The sequence below is a fragment of the Oryx dammah genome, unplaced genomic scaffold (assembly GCF_014754425.2).
Source record: "Oryx dammah isolate SB20612 unplaced genomic scaffold, SCBI_Odam_1.1 HiC_scaffold_11, whole genome shotgun sequence".
In the NCBI taxonomy this organism is placed as follows: domain Eukaryota; kingdom Metazoa; phylum Chordata; class Mammalia; order Artiodactyla; family Bovidae; genus Oryx; species Oryx dammah.
Window position 1 is genome coordinate 10,527,052 of NW_024070195.1, and position 22,262 is coordinate 10,549,313.

The following is a 22,262-nucleotide window of genomic DNA, read 5'->3' on the forward strand; positions in this document are numbered from 1 at the left end:
TCGCGGACGCTCAGCACTGGGCCACTTGTCCAGCATACCCTTTCACTTATCTGGCAAGAGACCTGAGTTTCATTTTTTAGGGGATTTCAAGGATTTGTGCTTTTGATGGACAGTTACAACTAGGTTGACTGGTTTGCCGGTGTAAACACAGCGAGGTCCCAGGATGGGGGCAGGGACCAAGAGAAGGTGTGACCCTGAGGTGGGAGACTGAGGGCGGTGACTGGACGCAGGTAGAGCGTCTCGTCGCAGAGCAATGTGAATGCTCTTATTTCAGTAATCATTTGTGCTCAAGGCACGGCACCTGTTCTGACTGTTGTAGGAATCATTTGAAGGGTGAAGGGTGGGAGGATGGAGAGTGTAGGGAGAAGAGCCTTTGCCCTAAAGAAGTGGAGGAGTTGTGCTGACACACACGGGCCCTGCTTACTGCATCGTCACCAGAGCCTCAGTAGCTTCTGGGCCCAGTCAGACATCTTCCCTGGAGATCCTGGGCCCTTCCGGTGGAGGCACTTCTGAATCCAGTGAAGCTCCGCTGTGGCATTTTGGTCCTTGCTGGAGCCTCTTCAGTGGCTCCGGTCGGGGCGTGGGGAGGAGAGGCCTCTTGTCTCCTGGTGGTGCTGGCCGCTGGGGTTTAGTCGGAGCAGGGATCTGGCCAGCCTTCTTGTGTGTGCTTATGGCCTGTCTGCGGGCTTGTTCCCTCTGTGCCTGGAGGTGAGGAGCTGCCTCCTGGGCTAGGGTTTCTATTTGTCTCTCTTCCTGTTCAGGTCTCTCAAATTCAGTCATTTGCTTGATTCTGAAAAGAGGAGAAAAGGATGAGGGTCAGATACTTTTCCTTGCCTGCCCAGTGGCCCATCTTTTCTGTGACATTATCCCTGTCAGGTTTTGAATGAACATCCTTTCTGAAAAGATGTCCAAGAAGGTTTTGTGGAGAAAAAGTCTGGCTGTGAAGGGTTCCTGGGGGATTCTGTAACCTTCCTGCCTCTCTGTCTGTCGATCTATGTGCCTGCCTGCCTATCTATCCATCTATCTTATCTATTTGTCCATCTGTCTGTCTCTTTTATTTATCTATCCGTTCTTCCATCCATACCGCTCTCTCTCTCTCTACTTTCTGGGTGCACTTGCCTCTTGGGGGCTCTTTTGAGGGGCTGCTGGGGCTGTGTTTTCTTGGCTGGAGTGCGGAATCGCCATCGCTGATCTGAGAGCAGACAAAGGGGCGCCCTGGCCTGTCGGGGGCCATCCTCCTGAGGGAAAGGGCCGCGTATCCTCCATGAGCTGAAGGAGTAAACCCTGCTCATTTGTGCTTTGTTGCCCACGAGTGTGGCAGTGACACCACGCCTAATGACTGTGGTTTGTTCTCAGCCACCTTGGTGTTTTGTGGTGGAGAGGGTGTCAGTGGACTGGCCTGGGCTTTGCTTTGCAGACCCCTCTGCCCTGCTCACCCCCTTCGTGGGACCCCAGGATCGATCCAAGGCTCAGCTGCTGACCCGAGTGTATACAGTTGGGTTTAAACTACATTTTCATGTTGACTCTGTGAAGCTGGCCCCAGCCACGTTTTCCCCGGCATCCACATGTACAACACAAACAATCTAATTTTTCTTTCAAAATTTGAGTGAAAATAGGCTTTGTTTTCCACTAATCATGGCAGCAAAACAGACATTCTAAGTACCTCAGAGAAGGTCCTACCTCGGCCAAGGGGGCTGCTTTTATGTCTTGCCAGCCCCCTCCCTCAACGCACACACACACAGACACACACACACAGACACACACACACAGACACACACACACACACACACACACACATGCACTGCTGCTGCTGCTGCTGCAAATGAAAGCTCTCTTTGGATGCTTGACTGTTTAATATGTAATGTGATACCTTGTCTCGCAGTGACAGGGTGACAGACGGGCATTGGCTCCATAATACAGAATTACCTTTTGTGCATCTCTTCTACAACAAAGCCGAATACACTGACTCTCCCTAATATGCTAATACGTTTGGTGTGCTCCAGATGTTTTGGAAGCTCGGGAACAGCTTCAAAGGTCTCCTAGTTTTTCTTTCTCTTTAACCCTTCTCTAGGCCTAGCTTTTGTGAAACAAGAGGCGTTAGATTTTTCTTCCATTGTGTATTTCGTCCTGTATGGGTAGCTAATAGGAGGACTGGGAAAACTTCTTTGTATCTAAAACATCATAAAATTAGAAGCACCGCCCAGGCTCGCCCCCCTTTCAGAGGTTGGGACAGAATTTCTTCTCTGCGTATGTTTCTGTTCTGAAATCTGTAGCTGTCATCACCGCTTAGCTGAAGGAATCTTTGGCCTCATTTGTGTTTCAAATGTCCCAGCCCGGTTTATGTTACAGCCAGAGGCAGAAGTTCATGCACACGCACGGGCAGCCCCCAGCACGGAAGCCCCCTTCCTCTTTGCTGCTGCTGTTCCAGGTTTAGCAAGGACCCGTTCAGGTATATTGCCTTGAAAGCCTTTTCGTTGCTGGCTCACGTGGGAGGTGGGGTGCAGAGCTGCTGAATTCTGTTTCCTCTGGGCTCTAAGCTCCTGAGCACGGGCACTGCCCTCGGGGTGGCCTGTGACTCGCTGCCCTGTCAGCTGATGGTGACTTGCCAAGGTTGGAGGCAGTGCTGAAGCCGCCTTTACCGCAGTGACTCGGAATTTTCAGCTTATATTTATTGCTTTTGTGAAAGACAATAGACGTGGTTTAATTTAAGTTCAACCTGCTGAATATTAATAGAGGGGAACGAATGCCTGAGTTGGGGAGGGTTGCTTTTCCTCTGTTTAACCTCCTCTCCCCACAAAGGTTTGTGTTGTTGAGGGGAGGGGTTTGGAAAAATAAAGCCAGTTTGTGTGTTTGAAGAAGGGGATGCTGTTTGATTCTTTCTCATGGACTAAAAATCATTGTAAAAATTGGTGGCAGGGCTTTGTTCCGTCGGGGAGAGGAGAGGCAGCCCGCACTGGCTTGCCTGATGTTCTTGTAATGGCTCTTCTGCCCCATGGCGTCGAGATCCGTCTTGCTGACCTGGCTCTCCTGGATTGGCAGGTGGTACGAGTTGAATGAAAACCTTCAAAATGAAATAGGGTAGCCGGCACACTGGAGATGTGAAGGGTGGGGTGGGGGTGTGCAGAAAAGAAAAAGCCCAAGTTTATCCAACCATATAGACTGTCTCACTGAAAATAAATGAGCTGATGTACAGGCCAGGATACTCAAATTGAAACAGTCGGTCATATGCAGAACACGACAGTCTTACCCCCTGAAAAGGCTGGAAACAGCTGACATCCCCCAGTTCATAGAATGGGCAAGCAGCATCTTTGTGTGTGCCCCGTTTTCCTGATCTGGAAAGTGAATGACAACCCATCCCTCCCCTAGTTCGGTTGATAGACTTTGTTAATCCTTGAAATGTGGGAAACTTCAGTGTTCTTTCAAGATATCAGTCTGATGAGGGCGTGGAACAATGGACTCAGTACTTTGATTCTTTTTTAATAGAGCTTAGTCTTGCCATAGCATTTGAGAGCATTCTCTTCCTCAGCCTGACATTGAGCTCCCATACAGTCAATTAAAATTGCCCCTTTTCATGTAAGATTTCATAATTCAGTTTCCTTGAATTTGTGCTTGGGCAGGTTTTTTGTTGTTGTTGAGAAAAGAAACATTAAATCCTTGTTCTATATGATGTCTCTGAAATGGTGGTTGTTCAGTCGCTCAGTTGTATCCGACTGTTTGTGACCCCATGGACTGCAGCACACCAGGCTTCCCTGTCCTTCCCTGTCTCCCGGAGTTTGCTCACACTCATGTGCATTGGGCTGGTGATGCCATCTGACGGTCTCACCTCTGCTGCCCTCTTCTCCTTTTGCCTTCAAATCTTTCCCAGCATCCGGTCTTTTCCAGTGAGTCATATGAACACTTCTCTCCCGTCCGCATTATTTGTTACTTTTTAACCATATTTACCATTAGCAGACTTACCATAGCTTTGTGGTTAAGTATCATAAGCAGCCCTCTTCCCCTTCACAAAACTGATGATCAGAGGTGGAAGAATGAATGCCCCAGTGGAACTTTGGGTTTGGGTGCCTTACTGGGAGTTGTTATGACAGTACAAACGTAGTCCGTTTCCTGGGGTCTAGGGCACACTTCCCCAGAGCTTCTCAGAGCAACTAGATCTCTTGCTGACTGACTCATGCTTCCCCCTGCAGTAGTGGATCTCAGAATGTGGTCCCCAGGGCAGACAGCATCCTCTGGTGTTAAAAGAGCATGTTAGAAGGGGGCCCTGTGCTTGAACCTCCAGGTGATTCTAACTAGCGCTCCAGCTTGAGGGTCGCCGCTCTTCACAGTCTACTGAGGTTCTCCTTGTCACTGAACAGCTGAACTTCTCTCTGCTTTACTCATTCCTTCACTCATTCACGCATGGGCTGCCTGCTCGCTCAGCAGACCCTTGAGACCTTGCTGTGCGCCAGAGGGGAGAGCAAGTGCTTGTTCCCGACTTGACCCAGCGGCGCCTCCTTCCTGTCTCCTCCTTGTTCCAAACATAGCTTCAAAACGACCACCTCTTCTTCCTCCTGCGCCATCAGCACCACCACTGCCTTGGCTTTTGTTTTTAGGTGATTGCAGATACCAGCTTTGCTTTCCTCGCTCTGCCCATGGCAGGTTCGCTGGCTGTGGTGATTCATCTTCACTGCCCTCCTCTCTGGCTCGCCCTGCAAGTTCAGGGCTGCACACTGCTAACTGACACACACTAAAATTTAGTGACACACACTAACTGACATACTGCTAACTGCATACTGCTAACTTGACACACTACTAAAATTTAGATTTGCTGGATTATGCATCTATCCCCAGTGCCCTGGCATATGATAGGTGTGCAGAAAATAGTTATATTTCCTTCCTCTTTTCCCACTTTACTCTCCTTAGAGTCCTTTTGCACTATTGAAAAATGTGAATTCAACCAGGTATACACTTTTATTTGGGATATATATGCCCCTTAAATGTTAATTTCATACAGGTTCCTTAACCAGAGTTTTAATTTCATATTCAGCACCCTTTAAGTGGGGTGTCTCATCTACTGACTCATACTCCGTCCCTGGGCGAGTTTGCTAATCTGTGTGTACGAGGGTGCTTGTGTCCTCCTGCTGTCTGGGTGGGCTGTCTGTGTGGTCGTGTTAACACGTCTGGCGGGGAGAGGGGACCGACTCCAACCCGTTTCATTTCTGCAGGGCTCTCATTCAGTGCTGATCATAGAGATGTTATTTCAACCACATATGTAGTGTTAGTTTTCAGAGCTGCATTAGAAAATCTAAAAGAAGTGGGAGAGACTAATTTAAATGTGTTTGATGTAACCTAATAATTTGTCCAGAATACTTTTAGAATTAATATGAAATTATTTTAGAAATGTTAGTTATAGTGAGTTTTAAATGTGGTTAAATAAAAATAATCATTCATCCTCTTACCCACACCAGCTATATTTCAAATGCTCAGCAGCACCGTGTGACTATGGTTACTCTAATGAATAGCACTGCTCTCATCTTTGAAATGTTGGCCACACTTCAACCCTCAGACCCATAGATTTCCCTCCAGTTATGTCTCCTGGCTGCCTCATGGTGCACACTCCCCACATTTTTCTCTTTCTCTGGGAAGTTGTCTGTGTTTTCATTTCCATATTGTAGTCATGACTCCCAGAGCCCCAAGTCTAAGTGACAGCCATGGGATTTTATTTACTGCATTGTATTAGATTTCCAACCTTATGTTATTATTCATACTCTGAAATGATGTAAAAACAAATAACTGGGGAAATGCATAAGCAGGCCAAGTCCCAGGGTTTTGTTGCAATACACTGCTTTCTGCCTGCAAATCCGACTCAGTGTGTGGAATATAGTGTTTATGGCAACTAATAGGAACCACTCTTTAAATGCTTCAGCTAGAAAGGGATTTAATACAGGGACATAAATGCTTACAAACTTGCTGAAAGTGTTGGGAGAACAAAAGACTCCTGCCCTTTTGGCTTTATATAAAAGCCAAGCCCTGTGGCTGTGAGAATGTAGGCACTGTGTTAGCATTTCTGCTGATGCCCAGAGGCTGGTGACTAGGCAGTGAAAGTGGGGGCCAGTGGCTGTGGACGCTTGGGCGGGTACAAGCCTCCCATTGGTAGAAACGAAATTGCCTCCAGAACCCTGGATTGGATGGAAGGATGTCTGAGCTCTGGGAGGACCAGGCTTTTACTCAGCTACCCATTAGCATGACCTGGCTTGCCAGACGGCTTCCATATCACTTGGTGCAGGCCCTTCTCCAGCCCGGGTTACTGGAAGCACACCCTGGGGCCCTGAGACCCCCTCTTCAGCATGGCACCGTGTGTGCTGTCACGGAGAATCTTTGTCCTTTTAGACGGTCAGATTCCAACATGGCGACTCTGATGGGAAGGATTGCCATGAAGAGAAAGTTGTCCAGTCAGATTTCTCGTTAAGGACCGATAGATGGCCACAAAGCAATGATTGATGCTTTTTCTTGGGTGGTAGTTACTGTTTCCTGAAGGCAATTCCAAAAAGGGTTTTAGTGTTTTCTGGAGTAAATATGTGGTCCTGGAAGGATAACTAGTTTGAGTTGGTATGTGAAGTACTTTTCTTTCCCCAGTCCTGAAAGATGCTGATGTACTTAAGTCTCCTGCCGTGGCAGGCGGGCTCATTCCCACTAGCGCCACCTGGGAAGCCCGGTTGATGTACTTCAGAAAGAACCCTGTGGTATATCATCACGATAACACATTTCCGCTTGAATCGCTTGCTGTTGGCGTTACTTCTTTGGCAGGCCCTCCAGTCCTGTGTAAGGCCAAAGTAGGGTGAGGTGGGCCTCCCCCTTCCCTTCTCGGGGACCCGTGCCCTCTGCTTCTCTCCCGCCGAGCTCCTCGTCTGCCCCATCGGCCACTGCGCAGGGGTACACTGGGGTGAAGTGCTGCTTCCTGTGTCATATGTCTAAGTGTCTGTCCCCTTTTTTCACCTGTAGGGCTCCTGGGTAATGGCCAGTCTAAGGGATTAGGACCAGCATCAGAACAGTCAGAGAATGAGAAGGACGATGCATCCCAAGTGTCCTCGACTAGCAACGATGTTAGTTCTTCAGATTTTGAAGAAGGGCCGTCGAGGAAAAGGTTAGTACCCAAGGCTGAACATATTCGTGCCTTAAACCAGGGACTTCAAACTAGGTGCCGGTTTTGTCCAAGTGGGAACAAGCTTGGCCCCACTCACCCAGTCTCCTGACTTTTTTCACAGAGGAGCCAGAATTCTGGATTTTTGTATCAGATATCCTGGTTTCTAAATATTGTCCACTAATTATCATAAAAGATGAGTAAAACACAAAAAAATGGGATGAGCCAAACAAAACAAGTTCCTGCTGTAAAAATTGGCCAGAGAGTTGCCAGTTTGTAATTCCTGCCTTTGCTGTTCATTTTAATTGATTTTCATCTGTTGTATTCTTTAGTATATTAGATGGTATTTTGCCACTACTGCAAAGGTGTAAATATGAAGATTTAAATGTGGTGTTTCTAAAAAAAATTTTCCCCTTGTCAGGAAAGCAAAATCCATTTGGTGTTAACCAAATAAGGAGGTGTGAAATCGGTTCGTAGAATTAATTTACCAGCAGGTTTTTATTTTATTTTATTTTTTTTTTTTGGTGACTTTCCTAAATAAGCTTAAGATAGCTTGATTAGGACGTTGGCTATGGTAGTTGGACAAGAGCTGTGGCTTCATGGTCAGACAGTGATGTGACATTATATAATAATGCTTTTAATTGAGTGTTTAAGAAACCCTTTTTTAGTTACCTGCCTTCTTTCATGTCTCCTGTGTGATGTGACTCCCCCGCCCCCATTTAGAATTTATGTTTCATTTCACCCCATTTCCGTTCTCAGACTCAGTGTTTTCCTGGATGACAAGATTAATTACTTGTTCTTAGAATCTGTTTGTTGGAGAGGATGGGAAAAGGGGAGGAAAATAATCCCCGGTCTGGACTTCTTTGTGTACCCTTCCTGTATACAGAGTTACAGTTAACTTTTCAGAAACCATCTTGATGTGTGTATCTGATGAAGAACTGAATTTGGCAGCAAATAAAGAGGAAAAGACGAGGGTAGCCATGTGTGGATACTTAAAAATCTGTAATAGATCTGCACTTTAGATCTGAAATTGGAGAGCCATTAGCTGCAAGCCTTTGTTTTCCTGTCGTGCAGTGTCTTCCTTTAGAAAACTCATGGTATAGAGTCTGTATTAATTTCTACCACCTTTGTCTCTTGCTCCTCAACACTGCATCTTAGAAGGTGTCCTTGGATTTGTTTTTAGTACAGTTAGCAAGTGTGTATAAGAACTGTCTCTGCCAGTGTACTGGACCTTGTATGCTTCTCTTTTTAAAGATACTTGGCTGAGTGTCTCAGTGGAAGCCTTTTATGTTTCAGATGCTCTGTGACAGAGATTCTGCCCCAGTTTGAAAAGAGCATCATCACAAGAGCAGGGGGTTAAAGGATATGTTTTTATTTTTTTAAAATCACATTTGTAAACATATTGGAATGTGTAATAATACTATCCATGTTTCCAAACATGGGTGGGGTGGGGTGGCAGTTGTGTAGCTAGCATCATGTTCATCTGTGTTTGGAGAACAGAATTCTGTGATTGTGGTTGGAAGTTACAGTGACCAGTACTTTAGCTTTGTGGCTGACCGTCACCTTCACCTCTGCTGGGATTGGTCAGCAAAGGGGTATGAAGACAAGGTCATCGAGCTTCATTCTCTTGGGGTGGGGGTGGGGGGCCCTTTGTCCTTGGCCCCGGGTGCCTTTCTCAGATGGTAGTGCTGCCGGCTTCCTCTTTGCACGGGACTGCGGTGCTGTGTGGCAGCTGTGTGCAAATCAGTCAATTAGCTGTAATTCTCCAGGGCACCAGAAAAGAGAAACTTTGTTCCGGGGAACTTAGGGAAAACTTAACCCATTGCTAATCTGTTTAATTATTGGCGTACTGAGTACCCTGTTTTACTGAATTAAGGATTCGTGACAGCGTTTTGGAGAGTTACGATCACACTCTACTAGTGAAATCTACCCAGGGATATAGTATAGATTCAGGTTTTGACAGGTTAAGCTACATTCAGAGCTGGTCTGGGGTGGCCTGCATAGCAGAAGGGAGCTTTGTTGTTTATGAAGGGATAGTGTAGGTAGGGCATAAATGTCTTGTTGTGTTGCAGGGTACACAGCAAATAAAAAATAACTTTTACTACTTCTTGGCTTTAAAAGAGCTCATTTTGATTGCTTGTTGGTATTTAGCATGAACATTTAGTATAAACTATATGGTACATGCCCTGCCTTGTCAGGCAGATCCTAGGAACTGGAATCCGAGTTCCTGAAGCTTTGTCAGTTACTGTCAGACTTCAGTGCCAACCTTCTTACACATAATAAACCTTTTTAAAGAAGTTATGTTGTGTCTGCTGCTCCCAAGCCCAGAGTACCTACCTAAACGGTAATTTTGAAATGTTGCTTCAAGCATTGAGCAGATTGTTGACTAGATTCTGCTTTTTACCTCATGTCTAAAATCCCCAAAATACGCATGCAGAGAACATCTTCTATGATGGACCACTTGTATTCTCGGTTGACATTTGGACTTTCTGCGAGAGAACACTTGAGTCCTAAAATTCCAGAGTCGTGGTTTATGTATTTGTTTTGGAAAAAGTGTTACCTCTCTCTTTAGAATGATATGAATGCTTGCTTTTTTTGTACAATTAATTGCTCTTTTTAGGTACGTGTTTTTAGGGTCACCAGTTAATAATGCCTTCTGTCTTGGTTAGAGCGGGGGAAAGAAAGGGAATTTATGTGGTTGACTTTCTTAAGAAAAATTGAAATCTTAAGTGTAGACTACGCCAGCCTCAGTGTAGACCTTGCCCTAAATTTCCAGCCTGCAAGTTGAAGCAATTCCATTATCTGATTGATGCTTGTAACATGTTTAAGTCTTTAGTCAAAACATCTCATATGTTTGCACTGTTAATTTTCTACCGGAAACCCCTTAAGCTATGTTTGCTCCTGTGTAGTTGCTGCCATTGGATTTACTTAAGTTGGGGGGTTTTTGGCACATAAAAAGCAGTAGAATCTAGAGTTCCAAAGGACTTACTTTCCTATATTGAGGCAAAAATAAAAGGAATTTCTTAGTTATTAAAAGGTCATCATCTGAAATTCCTCTTTATGAAAGGAAAAGCCAGCCTGTCTAGAAGGTCTTTGTCTGTCGGACGGGCAGAGCAGCCCAGCCATTGAGGGTCTGGAGGACTTGGCACTGGGGGGCTCCTGGGTGTTGGTCTTCTGTTTCTTTGGATCATTGTGGGAGGTGAATTTGATAAGTTATGTTTAAAAAAGGTACAGTGTAACTAGTTCTTACTGTTTAGAATGGAAACATTAGAGAGACTTTCAGCATTTAATCAACCCCTTTGAATTTGTTGGTGGCCATACCCGCCACCTTAAATGGCTTCTCCCATTACACTTGATTATCATCACATTTGGGTTTCCTGCAAGAAGTACCTGAATATCTTTTAGAAACCAGAATGGACAGCTTTTGTCAGTCAGATGTGGATGGACTGTGAGAAAGTTGGAATGGTGCTTATGATCAGGATGGGGGTGTCTGTGTGGTGGAAAGGTGTACAAAGAAGTGGGTCAAGTGAAAGTGAAGCCGCTCAGTTGTGTGAGACTCTTTGCGACCCTGTGGACTGTAGCCCACCAGGCTGCTCAATCCAGGGGATTCTCCAGGCAAGAATACTGGAATGGGTGGCCATTTCCTTCTCCAGGGAATCTTCCCGACCCAGGGATCAAACCCAGGTCTCCCACATTGCAGGCAGACACTTTAACCTCTGAGCCACCAGGGAAGTTGGTCAAGGTGTGCCTCTAAATGATGGTTCTCAGGGATGTGTCGTGGGAACCTTGTATGTGGCTCACTAAGAGTGTGCGCAGGAGCCGTACCACGCGCCTTCTGGTGCTGTCATCTCTTTGTTACATGCTCTTGGGCAGGCTCTGCAATGTCACTGGGCCTCGGTTTCCTCATTTGTGAGATATCTGTGATGATGGTAACCACTCCATGAGGGGTTTTGTGTCCTGAACAAAAACTCCCAGGTATATAATGAGGACAGTGTATGAGAGACAGTGCTAGCTGTCATCAGCCCCTATGACACATGAATTGCGGTATGGGAACATGCAGACTCATTGAAGACTTCTCAGATGTGTTTTAGAGAGAGAGTTTGATTTATGCAAATTGTGATTCATGTCTTTTCTCCGTGGTGCCACCATCACCATGGTCTGTGGGTTGATGGAAAAGTGTAGGCGTGTGTCCCTGTTTTTTTTTTTTTTTTTTAAAGTTACTGAGTCACAGGAAGGACTGTAATGGTAGAGTGTGAATTTCTTCCATAAAGCTTGGTGTGACCAGGTATTTGCCTACACAGAGCAGGCATGAGGGGGCCAGGCTATAGTTTGTGAAGGTGCTGTCTAGGCTATTCACATGCCAGTCACACACAAGCCCTTTGGGGTGGTCCCTATTTTCAATAGTACCTAATACTAAGATGCCCTGACACACTTAAAAAAGCAAACTACATAAAGAGTAGTGTTTTTTTTTGAAGAAAGTACGGACCATGCCTCTGCAGGGACAGAAATGTTTTCTTTTTGTTAAACAAAGAGCTGCTGTATTTTAGTTACTTAGGCCTTTGGTAGTGTAAGAGTTACGGAGTTCAAAGACAGCCCTGCTCTAGGAGATTGGATTTTGAATGTGGAGCATGATTTTAAGGTTTAAGACGTGGTGATGTTTAAGTTTTGGAGATGAATATATGTTCAGGATGATGAGAATTCCCCTAGGCTTTTAATGGGTATTCCTTTTATAGCCGAATTGTCAAATTTAAGTTTTCTTATTTCTGTTCTGAGTTACTGTGTTCACATAAAATACTTTGCTACCTCCAAGTTTAGAAGGAAGATAGACCCAAATGCATAGAATACTTGCTTGGCAGCACTCAGTGTTAGAAGTAGGAGTTACTCAATGTGACCCTCTGTAAGAATTAGAATTTTCAAAGCCTTGATAGTTTCTACATATTGGTTGAACAGAATGCACTAGTAGTATAGTTTAATGTCAGATGCACTATTGAATTCAGACCTATCTTGACTGAAACATATTTTCTATTTACAGAAAGTTGAAAAGGGGCAAAATTGAGGAACTGAATATTACATGGCACCTTTAATAACCACAGAAAATAATCTGTGGATTTAAATAAATGTAAACAATGTAAATAGAGCCAGGTCTAGCTTGCTTGCTTGCACAGTTTACCCACACAGTTCTCATTTCTGGTGCTCCTCTTCCCTTCCTTTTGATCTAAATGGATCAGTGTGGATGCCAGTCAGTCCACACCTGACTGACAATACCTGTTATTTTCCATTGGGTTCTGGTTGTAGGGCTTTAACATTTCTAATTTCTGCTGGTGTTGGATGAATCTTTCAGGTTTTTTATGTCTGATATGGTCTTTCTTTCACCTTCACTTAAAAAAAAAATCTTTTTACTGGGGTTGTAGAATCACATGCAATTGTAAGAAATTCTCATTCATTTTTGGAAGGTATTTTTGCTGGGTATAAAATTGTAGGTCAAGAGTTCCTCCTCCTCCCCTCCCCGTGGAATTTGTTGAAGGTACAGCTCCACCATCTCCTGGCTTGTAGTCAGTGTCTGGCAAGAAGCCTACTTCTAAAGGTTGTTTGTTTTTGTTTTAATCTATCATGTAATTGGAGAAGGAAATGGCAACCCACTCCAGTATTTTGCCTGGAAAATCCCATGGACAGAGGAGCCTGGTGGGTTACAAAGAGTCAGACATGACTGAACACGCACACCATCATGCAATATACTTTCATATAGTTTTCTTTGATTCTTGTGTTTGAGGTTCATGGAGCTTCTCAGTTCTGTAGACGTTATCAGTTTTGGAAAAGATTTCAGTTTGCACGTGTGTTCACCTGCTAGGATCTCAGGTGCATGTGCATCCAGGCGCTCCAGGTTGTTACCACAGCTCATGGATGCTCTGTTCATTTTATTCCAGTCTTTTTTTTCTTCTGTGTATTTCATTTTAGATAATTTCGGTCTAAAATCTGCAGACGTGTATTTTTCACCACAGACATTGTTGTCTTTTTGTCTTTATTGCCTCTCATGATACAGCTTAATCTTTTCTCTACCTTCTTAAACATAGGGAATGGAGTTATAATACATGTTATTAGTGTCTTTGTCTGCTAATCTATCATCTGTGTCACTTAGGGGTCAGTTTGCCTTAATTGGTGTCTGTCCACTCAACGCAGGTCATGTCCTCCTGCTGTTTTGCTTGCCCCGTGGCTCCTTGTTGGATGCCAGGCATCATGAGTTTTCTTCTTTTGACTCTTCTCAAGCCTTGCTCTAGGGTATGATTAGGTTACCAGGAAACTTTGAGCCTTTATGCTTTGTTAGGTAGGGTCAGAGAGCAGTATTTGGTATAGCAGGATAAGTTTTCCCAACTGCTCAGGGAGAACCCCGTGAGTTATGCGAGCAATTTTGGCAAAGCATGGTTTTCAGCCCTGTGTGGGGTTTGGATAGTGTTCCCCGTGGTCGTTTCTCGTGGTACTTTTCCTTGGGTACTTCCTGCACATGTGTTTTCACTAGTCTTCAGCAAGTACTTGAGGAGGGTCCTCAGCAGATTGCAGAGTTTTCTGTCTGGCTTTGGCCTCTTCAGTCCTCCATCCTGTACACTTTGTTCCTCCCCGAAATCTCAATTCCTTCTCCCCAACTCGGGGATTCCTCTGGATTCTTCTTGCGTTCCCCTCATGTGCTCTGGCCTGAAAATTGTCTCTGGGCAGTCATTTATGTCTCAGGAACCACAGGGTTTTGTTGTGTGATGCCCATTGTCTCGTGTGGATTTTCACTTCTTCAGGCTGGAGGGGGATTCCTGTCCCTATTGCTCTGTCTTAGCCAGAAGCAGAAGTTCCTATCAGTTCTTTGAATGTTGACTGAGAGAAACAGCACAGGAAATGTAACTACCATGTTTGCACTTTGTCTTAGTCACAGTCACAACCTTATGTTTAATTAGTCATCAAAAAAGAAAAAAAGTGAATTGCATAAGTAGGCCCTGATGCAATCAAAGGGAAGATTTCAAAATAAAGAAGCAGCTGACTTATAAATAGAAAATCTCACTCCATCCAGAGCATGTTGGTAGTAGAAGTTCATCTGAGGCCCTAACTGGCTTCTGCTTCAAGTGACTGTTCCGGATAAAGCCATGATGACTTGGTGATGGTAGTGGGCCCTTCCTCCATCCCTCTGAAGGTTATGCTTTTTCACCTGGTTGTTGGGTTTCAGAGGCAAAGGAGGTGGTGCCTGCTCAGGGCATTCCTTCTCCTTTCCTGCTGTTCAAGCTTGGAGGGGAGATTGCATTTCTCAGCTCTGCATACCCTGACAAAGTGGCCACCAAGGTGAACCCGAAGGTCAGTGACTCCAATTGAATGGTGGCGAGTTGCGGGAACCAGAGTCCTCACTGTCCACTGCAGGGTGGCATGTGCTTGGCCCCGCCTTGGTCATGATTAGGTTCATTCTTCCCTCTAGCAGCACCCCCAGGCTTTGTTCAGACCTTTCCAATCCCACTCAGGATACTGGCAGGCGTACTCTCCTGCATCCTCCTTGGTGACATGGGGCCTGGCCCTGGTGTCTGAGGAACTGTGGAAACTATTTTAATAATCAGGATAACATCTGACTGGTTTTGCACATGACATCATTTATGGAGGTTTATGGGATTCCCTGTTGCCTCTTTCTCTCTTGGAATTTTAACTGGCAGATTGTTACCTGTGTGGTGTGATTTGGGGGTTCCAGAACCATCTTCTGCATTGCTTTGTTTTACAAGAAGCAGAACCTTTTCTGATTTAACGCAGCATCTTGTGGAGCCCGCCCGTGTGTTGCTTGTCCATGTTAGGCTCTCTTGACTATACACATGACTGGTGTCCAAAAAAAGTGTGTACAGTCTGTGAAATCCTCCAGGCCAGAACACTGGAGCGGGCAGCTGTTCCCTTCTTCAGCGGATCTTCCCAACTCAGGGATGGAACCCAGGTCTCCCACACTGCATGTGGGTTCTTTATCAGCAGAGCCACAAGGGAAGGCCAAAAAACATGAAACGCTTCACAAATTTGCATGTTATCCTTGCGCAGGGGCCATGCTAATCTTCTCTGTATCGTTCCAATTTTAGTATATGTGCTGCCAAAGAGAGCTATCAGGGAAGTCCCTCGCCACATACTTTATGGAGGTGCAGCCCAGACCTGCAGGAGGATCTGGGTGGCTGGGGAGGTGGGGTGGAGCACAGTTGTTGGAGGAGGCAGCAGGTGGAGTTTGGAGGAATCTGGAACTGGGTGGGGATTGAGGTTCCTTGGTGACTGAGCAACCTTGGGCTCATGTTTTCCAGGACCCTTCTGTGGAACATACATGGATTTGTTTGGCCTAAATGGCAGGGTGGGTTGCAGATTCCCTTTGGAATGTTTTCTTTGCACCCTCTACCCTGTGCTTCTAGCAGAGGCACACTCTCAGCACCCAGACCAGGATAAGCAGGGCAGAGGGTGCCTGTGTGCTTTACTGCCCCCTGGCCTGAGCCCCTGTGTGTTATCCTGGTTCGGAGAGGAGGGAGGCAGGAGCTGGAGGAAGGGTGTCATTTCTGATCCCCAGCTGACTCTCACTGGCCTGGCCTTCTTAGGGCCGGGGTCGGGAGGCCTGGGAAGTCAGGAGTGGAGGAGAGTGTCCCAGGGCTCCAGCCTCCTTACCTGCTTTCTCCAGTCCATCCTCTCCTGGGAGAACCTTCCTGCTGCTTCTCTCTGCTTTCCCCTTTCTGGCCCTGTGGACACGTGGCTTTAGCCTCCTGACCCCGACTCCGGACTTCATCTCTGGCCGAGCACTGTTCCTAGGTGTATTCCAGCACCAGGGCTCTCACATTCCATGAGGCCACCATCCCCAGGACCAGAAGGCAGCCTCCCAAGGCCTTGGTGTCTGTGAGATTTTCTAAACTCTTGGAGTGATGCAGAGTCCCTGGGTAGCACGTAAATATGTGGAACTGTTGTGTATGCATCCTGATGGCAAGTGACACCTCTAGATCTTATCAAGTGACAGCTGGGCGGGAGACATCACTAATTGATCCTCCCAGTTTAGATGGTTTAAGGTGAGACATGTTTTTTTTTCTGGTGTGCGTGGTCTTTTAACTAGACCAAATGAATAGACTGGCAGCTCAGGCCCCTTGGAGAGCCTTTCTGTTGCTTGAAAGTGAAAGTGAACGTGAAGTCGCTCAGTCGTGTCCCACTCTCCGTGACCCCATGGACTGTAGCCTATCAGGCTCCTCCGTCCATGGGATTTTCCAGGCAAGAGTACTGGAGTGGGATGCCATTTCCTTCTCCAGGGGATCTTGCCAACCCAGGAATCGAACCTGGGTCTCCCGCATTGCAGGGAGACACTTTACTGTCTGAGCCACCCCCAATTTTTCTTAACTCTCCATGGGAGAGACGGTCTTCCAAAAGAATTGGCCCTTAGCAGGGCAGCAGTGACAGGTATTTATGTGGCACTTAGGGTGTGCTGGCCACTATTCTAAATATTCTAAATTGTTTCCTTGTATTAGTCTGTTTGATCCTCACAGCAGTTCTTTTGATGAGTCTTTGAACCTCATTCCCATATTATGAATGAGAAAACTGGGGCACAGAGAAGGGCTTGGGTGTGCTCTGCTAAGAGACGAAGCTCCCAGGTGATTTCAGGATCCAGTTGATGGTTTCCATACCTTGAGGGGAGTAGTAAAGAGCCCACTTGGACTGCTGGTGATGAAGAGAGGTAGACGAGCTCTGCTTTCAAAACACTTGGAGAGGCCCGAGGATGCTGTGTGTGTTAGTCACTCAGTCGTGTCTGACTCTTCGAGACTCTGTAGGCTGTAGCCTGCCAGGCGCCTCTGTGCATGGGATTCTCCAAGCAAGAATGCTGGAGTGGGTTGCCGTTTCCTTCTGCAGGGACGTTCCCGACTCAGGGACTGAACCCAGGTCTCCTGCATTGCAGGCAGATCCTTCGTCTGAGCCACCAGGGAAGGATTCTGAGGGCTGGGCAAAGTGATGCCTTTTTAACCCTCAGAGGAGTAGGAATCTCAGGGAAGCAGGGGCCAGAAGCACGCATTTCTTCAAGGTTCCAGTTGTTGCCAGATCCCAGGTGAATCTCAGAGATGGCAGAGTCAGCCTTGTTTTCTGCTGCAGGAAATCTCTGCTCCAGAGAGAGGCAGCAGATCATTTCAAATGCAGCATGTGGGGCGCTGTGGAAGACACGGCGTCTTTGGGACACCACGGGGCGTCTGTGGGAGTTGGGCCAACCTACAGCAAGTGACACGAACACTTAGTTTTCCTTTCTGTAGACTCGTCACTCTTTTAGGCTGTAGATAGACCTTGTGGGGCACCCCTGTAGCTTCCAGACAGAGGGTGTCGGGAGCCAGCTTCTTGGCCAAGATCACAAGGAGAGACAGTCCCAGTGCCCCGAGGGCAGTCAACCCCCCAGCTGATGTGGTGGCGGGGCGTCCATCCTGCGACAAGCACACTGGGTGGAGGGCTGCGTGCTGGCGGAGCAGACCTGCGGAGCAGGGCGAGGCTGAGCCTTGAGGCCTCCTGGGGTCTCTGTGCTCTATAGCAGGCTGCTTCTGGAAGGCCTGACATGACCACAGGGCTGGAGAGGGCAGGATGTATTTACTAACTCTTCTGTGCTAACACTTCCTAATGTTTCTATACCAACACATTTGAGAGAAGAGGTTAGTTGTTATTTTGAAGGGGCCCCTGTGGTTGTGGGGGTAAAATATCAGGCACCAGTCCAGCTTTTCTGTCTTACAGATGCCTCAGGATTGCCACCATCGTAGTAGATCTAAGCAGTCATCTGTACTGAGAGTGGGGTGCACCCCACACCCCACCCCACCTTTCCTGGGCCCACAGAGAGGATGCAGTGGGCTGAGGGTGGGTGGGCTTCACCTTGGAACAGCCTAGGGAGGCAGCCTTGCCCTTGCAACAACTCAGGTGGTTCTTTGAATTAAACACGGTGATGTATCACGGTAATGTAGGTGGGCGCCTGCTGAGCTTTAGCTCTGGTCTCCTCATCCCTCTAAGCCAGGATGTGCTGAGAGATGGGGAACGCGTGTCAGCTGGGTGCAGGTTGAATGACAGCGTTGGCTTCTCTCGATGAGAAGAGGGAGCCCGTGGCCACCTCCAGGGCATCTTGCCGACCCTCGGGTGGAACCCAGGTCTCCTGTGTTGCAGGCGGGTTCTTTACCACTGAGCCTTCAAGGGAGCCCTAGTAACTGCAAAACAAATCCCAGTGGCAGTCGCTTTCTTGTTTTGAACCAAAGGAAGAACTGACTCAAACCTGAGAGGGTCTTGGCTGATCGGAACGGGAGTTGGAGGTATTTGAAAGGTACTGCTGTTTCTTCTGGTTTGGTTAGGAGACTATTAGAATCAATTCATGTTGGCTCCATCCTTTCTTAACTTTTAAAGTGATGATGGAATTTCCACTTTGAAGCGGACATTAAAGCACCATATATCTGGCCTGGGTAATTTGGGGTGGGGGGTAGCATTTTGCATTTGGAGTAATCGAGTGTGGAAATGTAAAGCAGGGAGAGGTACATCTTTCCGGCAGTGTGCAGCTTATTTTCAAATTTACTGTTAATTCTTGCCTTCCTTGGAGAAGCGAGTGGCAACCCACTCCAGTATCCTTGTGTAGAAAATCCCATGAACAGAGGAAGCTGGTGGGCTGCCATCCATGGGGTCACAAAAAGAGTCAGACATGACGTAGCACACGTGCAAACGCTAACTACCTTCCTGGAACTGTGTATTAAGCTTTTTCATTAGTAGAACTGGGCCCCTCTTTCCTTAATTCATTATTTTTCCTGCTAGACAGGCGTTCAGTGTAGAGGCGTCTTTGTAGATGCTTAGTTCTTGTGCATGAGCGCGTTCCTCTCTCCTAAGAGGTCAGTTCACGTGGGCTTCAGTGTCAAGGAAGGAATGGGAACACGGAGGCTGCCCCAGAGCATGTGTGTCCTCTGCAGGAAGCAGCTGCTCCCAGAATTTTCTTGAGGTTCCTGGTAAGCACACAGGTTTCTGCTGCATTTATTTGTTTTAAGAAAAATGGTAGAACTTCATTTGAGGCAGTTTTATTTCGGCTGTGGCCATTTCCTTTATCTGTCACCTCGGAGATCTGATTGCTCGGATATCACTTCCACCTCCCATGCAAATGATGGTTTAGCATGCTTTGTGGTTGCCACGGAAACTGGGTACCAGTTTCCTTCCTTCCTCTTCTAGGGACACTCTTCCACCTATTTTCAATAGGAATATCTCTGTCACGTGCTTTTCTCCTCCTTGCCTTTTATTACCCCCAAAGGGCAAATATAAACACCCCCTGATCTTTTCAGTGGTATCTGACCCTCCCAGAAACGTCTTACCAGTTCATAAGTTGTCTGTCCTTGATGAAATTGAGAGCAAACACGGAGACACTGGTTCCAGACGTCTCATGTGAAAGGCACTCGGTGCTGGGTTTGGAGCCACCTTGTTTGCAAAGAGGGTGACAGCCATTAGTGTCACTTGTGGTTCACACGTGAGTGCTTGTGCAGGGGTTGTCAGACACGGCTTTTTATGCAGAACGTTCCCTGATGTCAGCACCTTACTTGGCTGCTTAGCAGCTCAATTAAAAACAGTGCACATCGTTGCGGCTGAGATGAGAATAGCGTGCTCTTGTCCCCCCCGCCCTTCGCTTCCCCTCCTTCCTTCCCTTTCCTTCATTTGGAGGGTGAAATCGACTGAGTAGAGAGACGCTTGGCTGGAGGGATTCTCAAATACAGACCAAGGAGGGAAGGCAGCAGTTTCAGTGACTTGTCAGCAGCAAGCTTTTGGTTTGTTTCTGCTATGAGAAATTCAGAAATTTAAAGAAGAGATCATAATAATAGATGGGGCTTTAGTCCCTGGAATTAGGTAAATATAGGGCAAGAAATTAGGCTCAGTTGTGTTGATCTGGAAACAGAATCTTTCCAGAGTGTAAGCCTCCTCAAGTGACTTGAGAGCTTCTCCCACTAGCTCAGAGCCCATCCCGGAGGATGAGTGTGGGCCCAGCAGCATCTGTCCGAGGTGGTGTTTAGGTGGGGCTCAGGGTGGGCACTGAGCGATCATTGATGGCTTCCTGCACTCACTTGATGTTCAAGTGACTTTCAGAGGGTTTGGCCCTCGGCTCCCTCACGGATGGGCCCGTCCTTGTTTATCTTTGTGTCCCAATGGCTGGCGGAGTGTCTGGTATGTTTGTCTGTTTTTGCAAAGGTAAACACATTCTTAAGAGTAGCCAAATAGAATGTATGGAAAGGGAATCTTCCTAAAGGAGTCGTTCTGTTCGGGGAGCAGATTTTCCTATTTGGATTATCCAGATCTTTCACGTCCTCTCGCCATATTGGAAGGTAGGTGTGTGTGCTTGTGTGTCTGTTCCTGTGTTGCGTATGTCTGAAGTGTTGCCCGTATGTATTTGGTTTAAAGGGTCAGGAAAGGCTAGAGCACACGAACGACCCTGCTTTGTGGTAGTCGTATACTATTCTTTTGTCCCCTCCCAACTTGTTTCTCATCCCTTCTTATTGCTCCTCTGGTTCCATAACATCTCTTGGGTCCAAAATTCTACACCTGTCTATACAGAAACTGAACTATAACTTGTAAAAATGACTCCTCGGGGCCTCTCTTGTGACCTCTGATGAGGATATAAGCAAGTGCCTTAACTTGTGTTTCGTGGCAGGTTCTCAGATTACTGCAGTATTTTGGTGACTGCATTTATGCCAGCAGTTGTTACTTGGTGATGCCAAGAGAAGGGGCAAAAATGCCGTCTCGTCTGAAGGCCCTGTGGCTCTAGCTTAGTGCTGACAACTATTTTCTAGGATCTTTAGTATTTTAAGATACTTCACTGGATCACCGAATTCCATGATAGTAAACATTCTCTCAATGATGGTGATTAATATACCTGGCTTTTCCTTACTCTGTTATCCTCTCCAGTCTTCACTTTCCTAGAGGTTGAAGACTTAACTTTCTGTCTACTTGTGTTCTTGAAGTGTAGTTTATGAAGAAAATTTACTCTGTAAAGGTTGAAAAGTGCATATAATCACTTTATAGAAAGCTTCAATTACATGGAATTGGCATTAATGTTAATTCCTAGTGTTGACCATTTATAATAAATGTAGAGAAACTGAAAACAGAAAAGGAAAACAAGAGCTAGGTCTTAAAAATGAATCTTTGTCCTATTGTTCATACTTGGTTTCAGACATATTTGGAGACGAATGGAGAACTTTTTGAGATGTTGCTTCTTTCATAGGAAGTACTTTTTCATAGCATGTTCTTTGTGGAGTATATAACAATATAATAGGCAGCTGCTTTACTGAGTCAAATAAATTGTTCTCTGATAATATAACTAAAAAATAACATGAAGCAGGCATTGGCTCTGGTGTTTTCTGATGTAAATCCATTTAGTGGTTATAGGTGGTTATCTTGTGGGAAGTCTGTTTTTGTCATTGCCTGCTTATCTGGCAGTGACAGGATTCCTGGGCCTTCTTTCCAAGCCAGAGCCCACTGTGGCTGCTGTAGCCTCTCGGGAAAGGAGTGGTCTGTAGAGGGTGCTTCAAGTAGCCATGGGCACAATTCAGGCCCGTCTTGTGGGGAGGGGAGAACTTTATGATTACCCTATACTGTATTCATTAACTCACACGCTGCTTTTCCCCCATTATCTTGGAACTGTGCACGATGGGTATCTAGCAGTTTAAAAATGTATGCTGTTTTCAGTCCTTCTTTCTCTAGAACGTTATTGCAAATTTGTTCAGCCTGTTCCTCTGCCCCCAAGAACCACATTGGCATCCATTGTGACAGCCTGCGGACCATTCGCACTGGAGTCGGCTTGCTCTTCCGGCAAATGCAGTTGTGTAATGCGGACTGGCACTTGGCCTTTCTGGGGCTTGTAGTTATTCCCCTTTGGAGGGGCTGGAGCTCCTTGGCTGTAACGTCTCGCCTGATTCTTCATTTCTCAGGCCTCCTGCCTTCCAGTCTCACGGAAAAGGCCGGGGTAAATAGAGCCCTTCTGGATCATCTGGATGTCAGATCATCCTGGGCCATAGAGGAAAAATCTAAGGCTTAGGAGGGACTAGACACTGGGAATCCTCACGGTGAGAATGTCTAGTAATGTTTGCATTGATTTTTTTTTTTTTTTTTTTTGGCATTTATTTAGAAGCGACTCAAAATGTCCATTGAT

At 46.3% G+C, this 22,262-nt stretch overlaps 1 protein-coding gene and 1 non-coding gene across 7 annotated transcripts in view; one reads left to right on the forward strand and one right to left on the reverse strand.

Annotated features, from left to right (window-relative positions):
• JARID2 (jumonji and AT-rich interaction domain containing 2) overlaps positions 1-22,262 on the forward strand; it is a 230,436-nt gene that overhangs the window by 130,831 nt on the left and 77,343 nt on the right. For 5 of the 6 annotated variants that reach the window (XM_040249295.1, XM_040249294.1, XM_040249300.1 and 2 more), the window contains one exon: positions 6,979-7,120. The exons of the other annotated variant lie outside the window; for it this stretch is intronic. In XM_040249295.1, coding sequence (XP_040105229.1) covers positions 6,979-7,120 — 142 coding nt within the window. The remainder of the gene's footprint in view (positions 1-6,978; positions 7,121-22,262) is intronic. 6 annotated transcript variants of the gene reach the window in all.
• LOC120870645 lies at positions 15,116-15,220 on the reverse strand. The gene has a single exon (XR_005722845.1). It is a non-coding gene; the product is annotated as a U6 spliceosomal RNA (small nuclear RNA).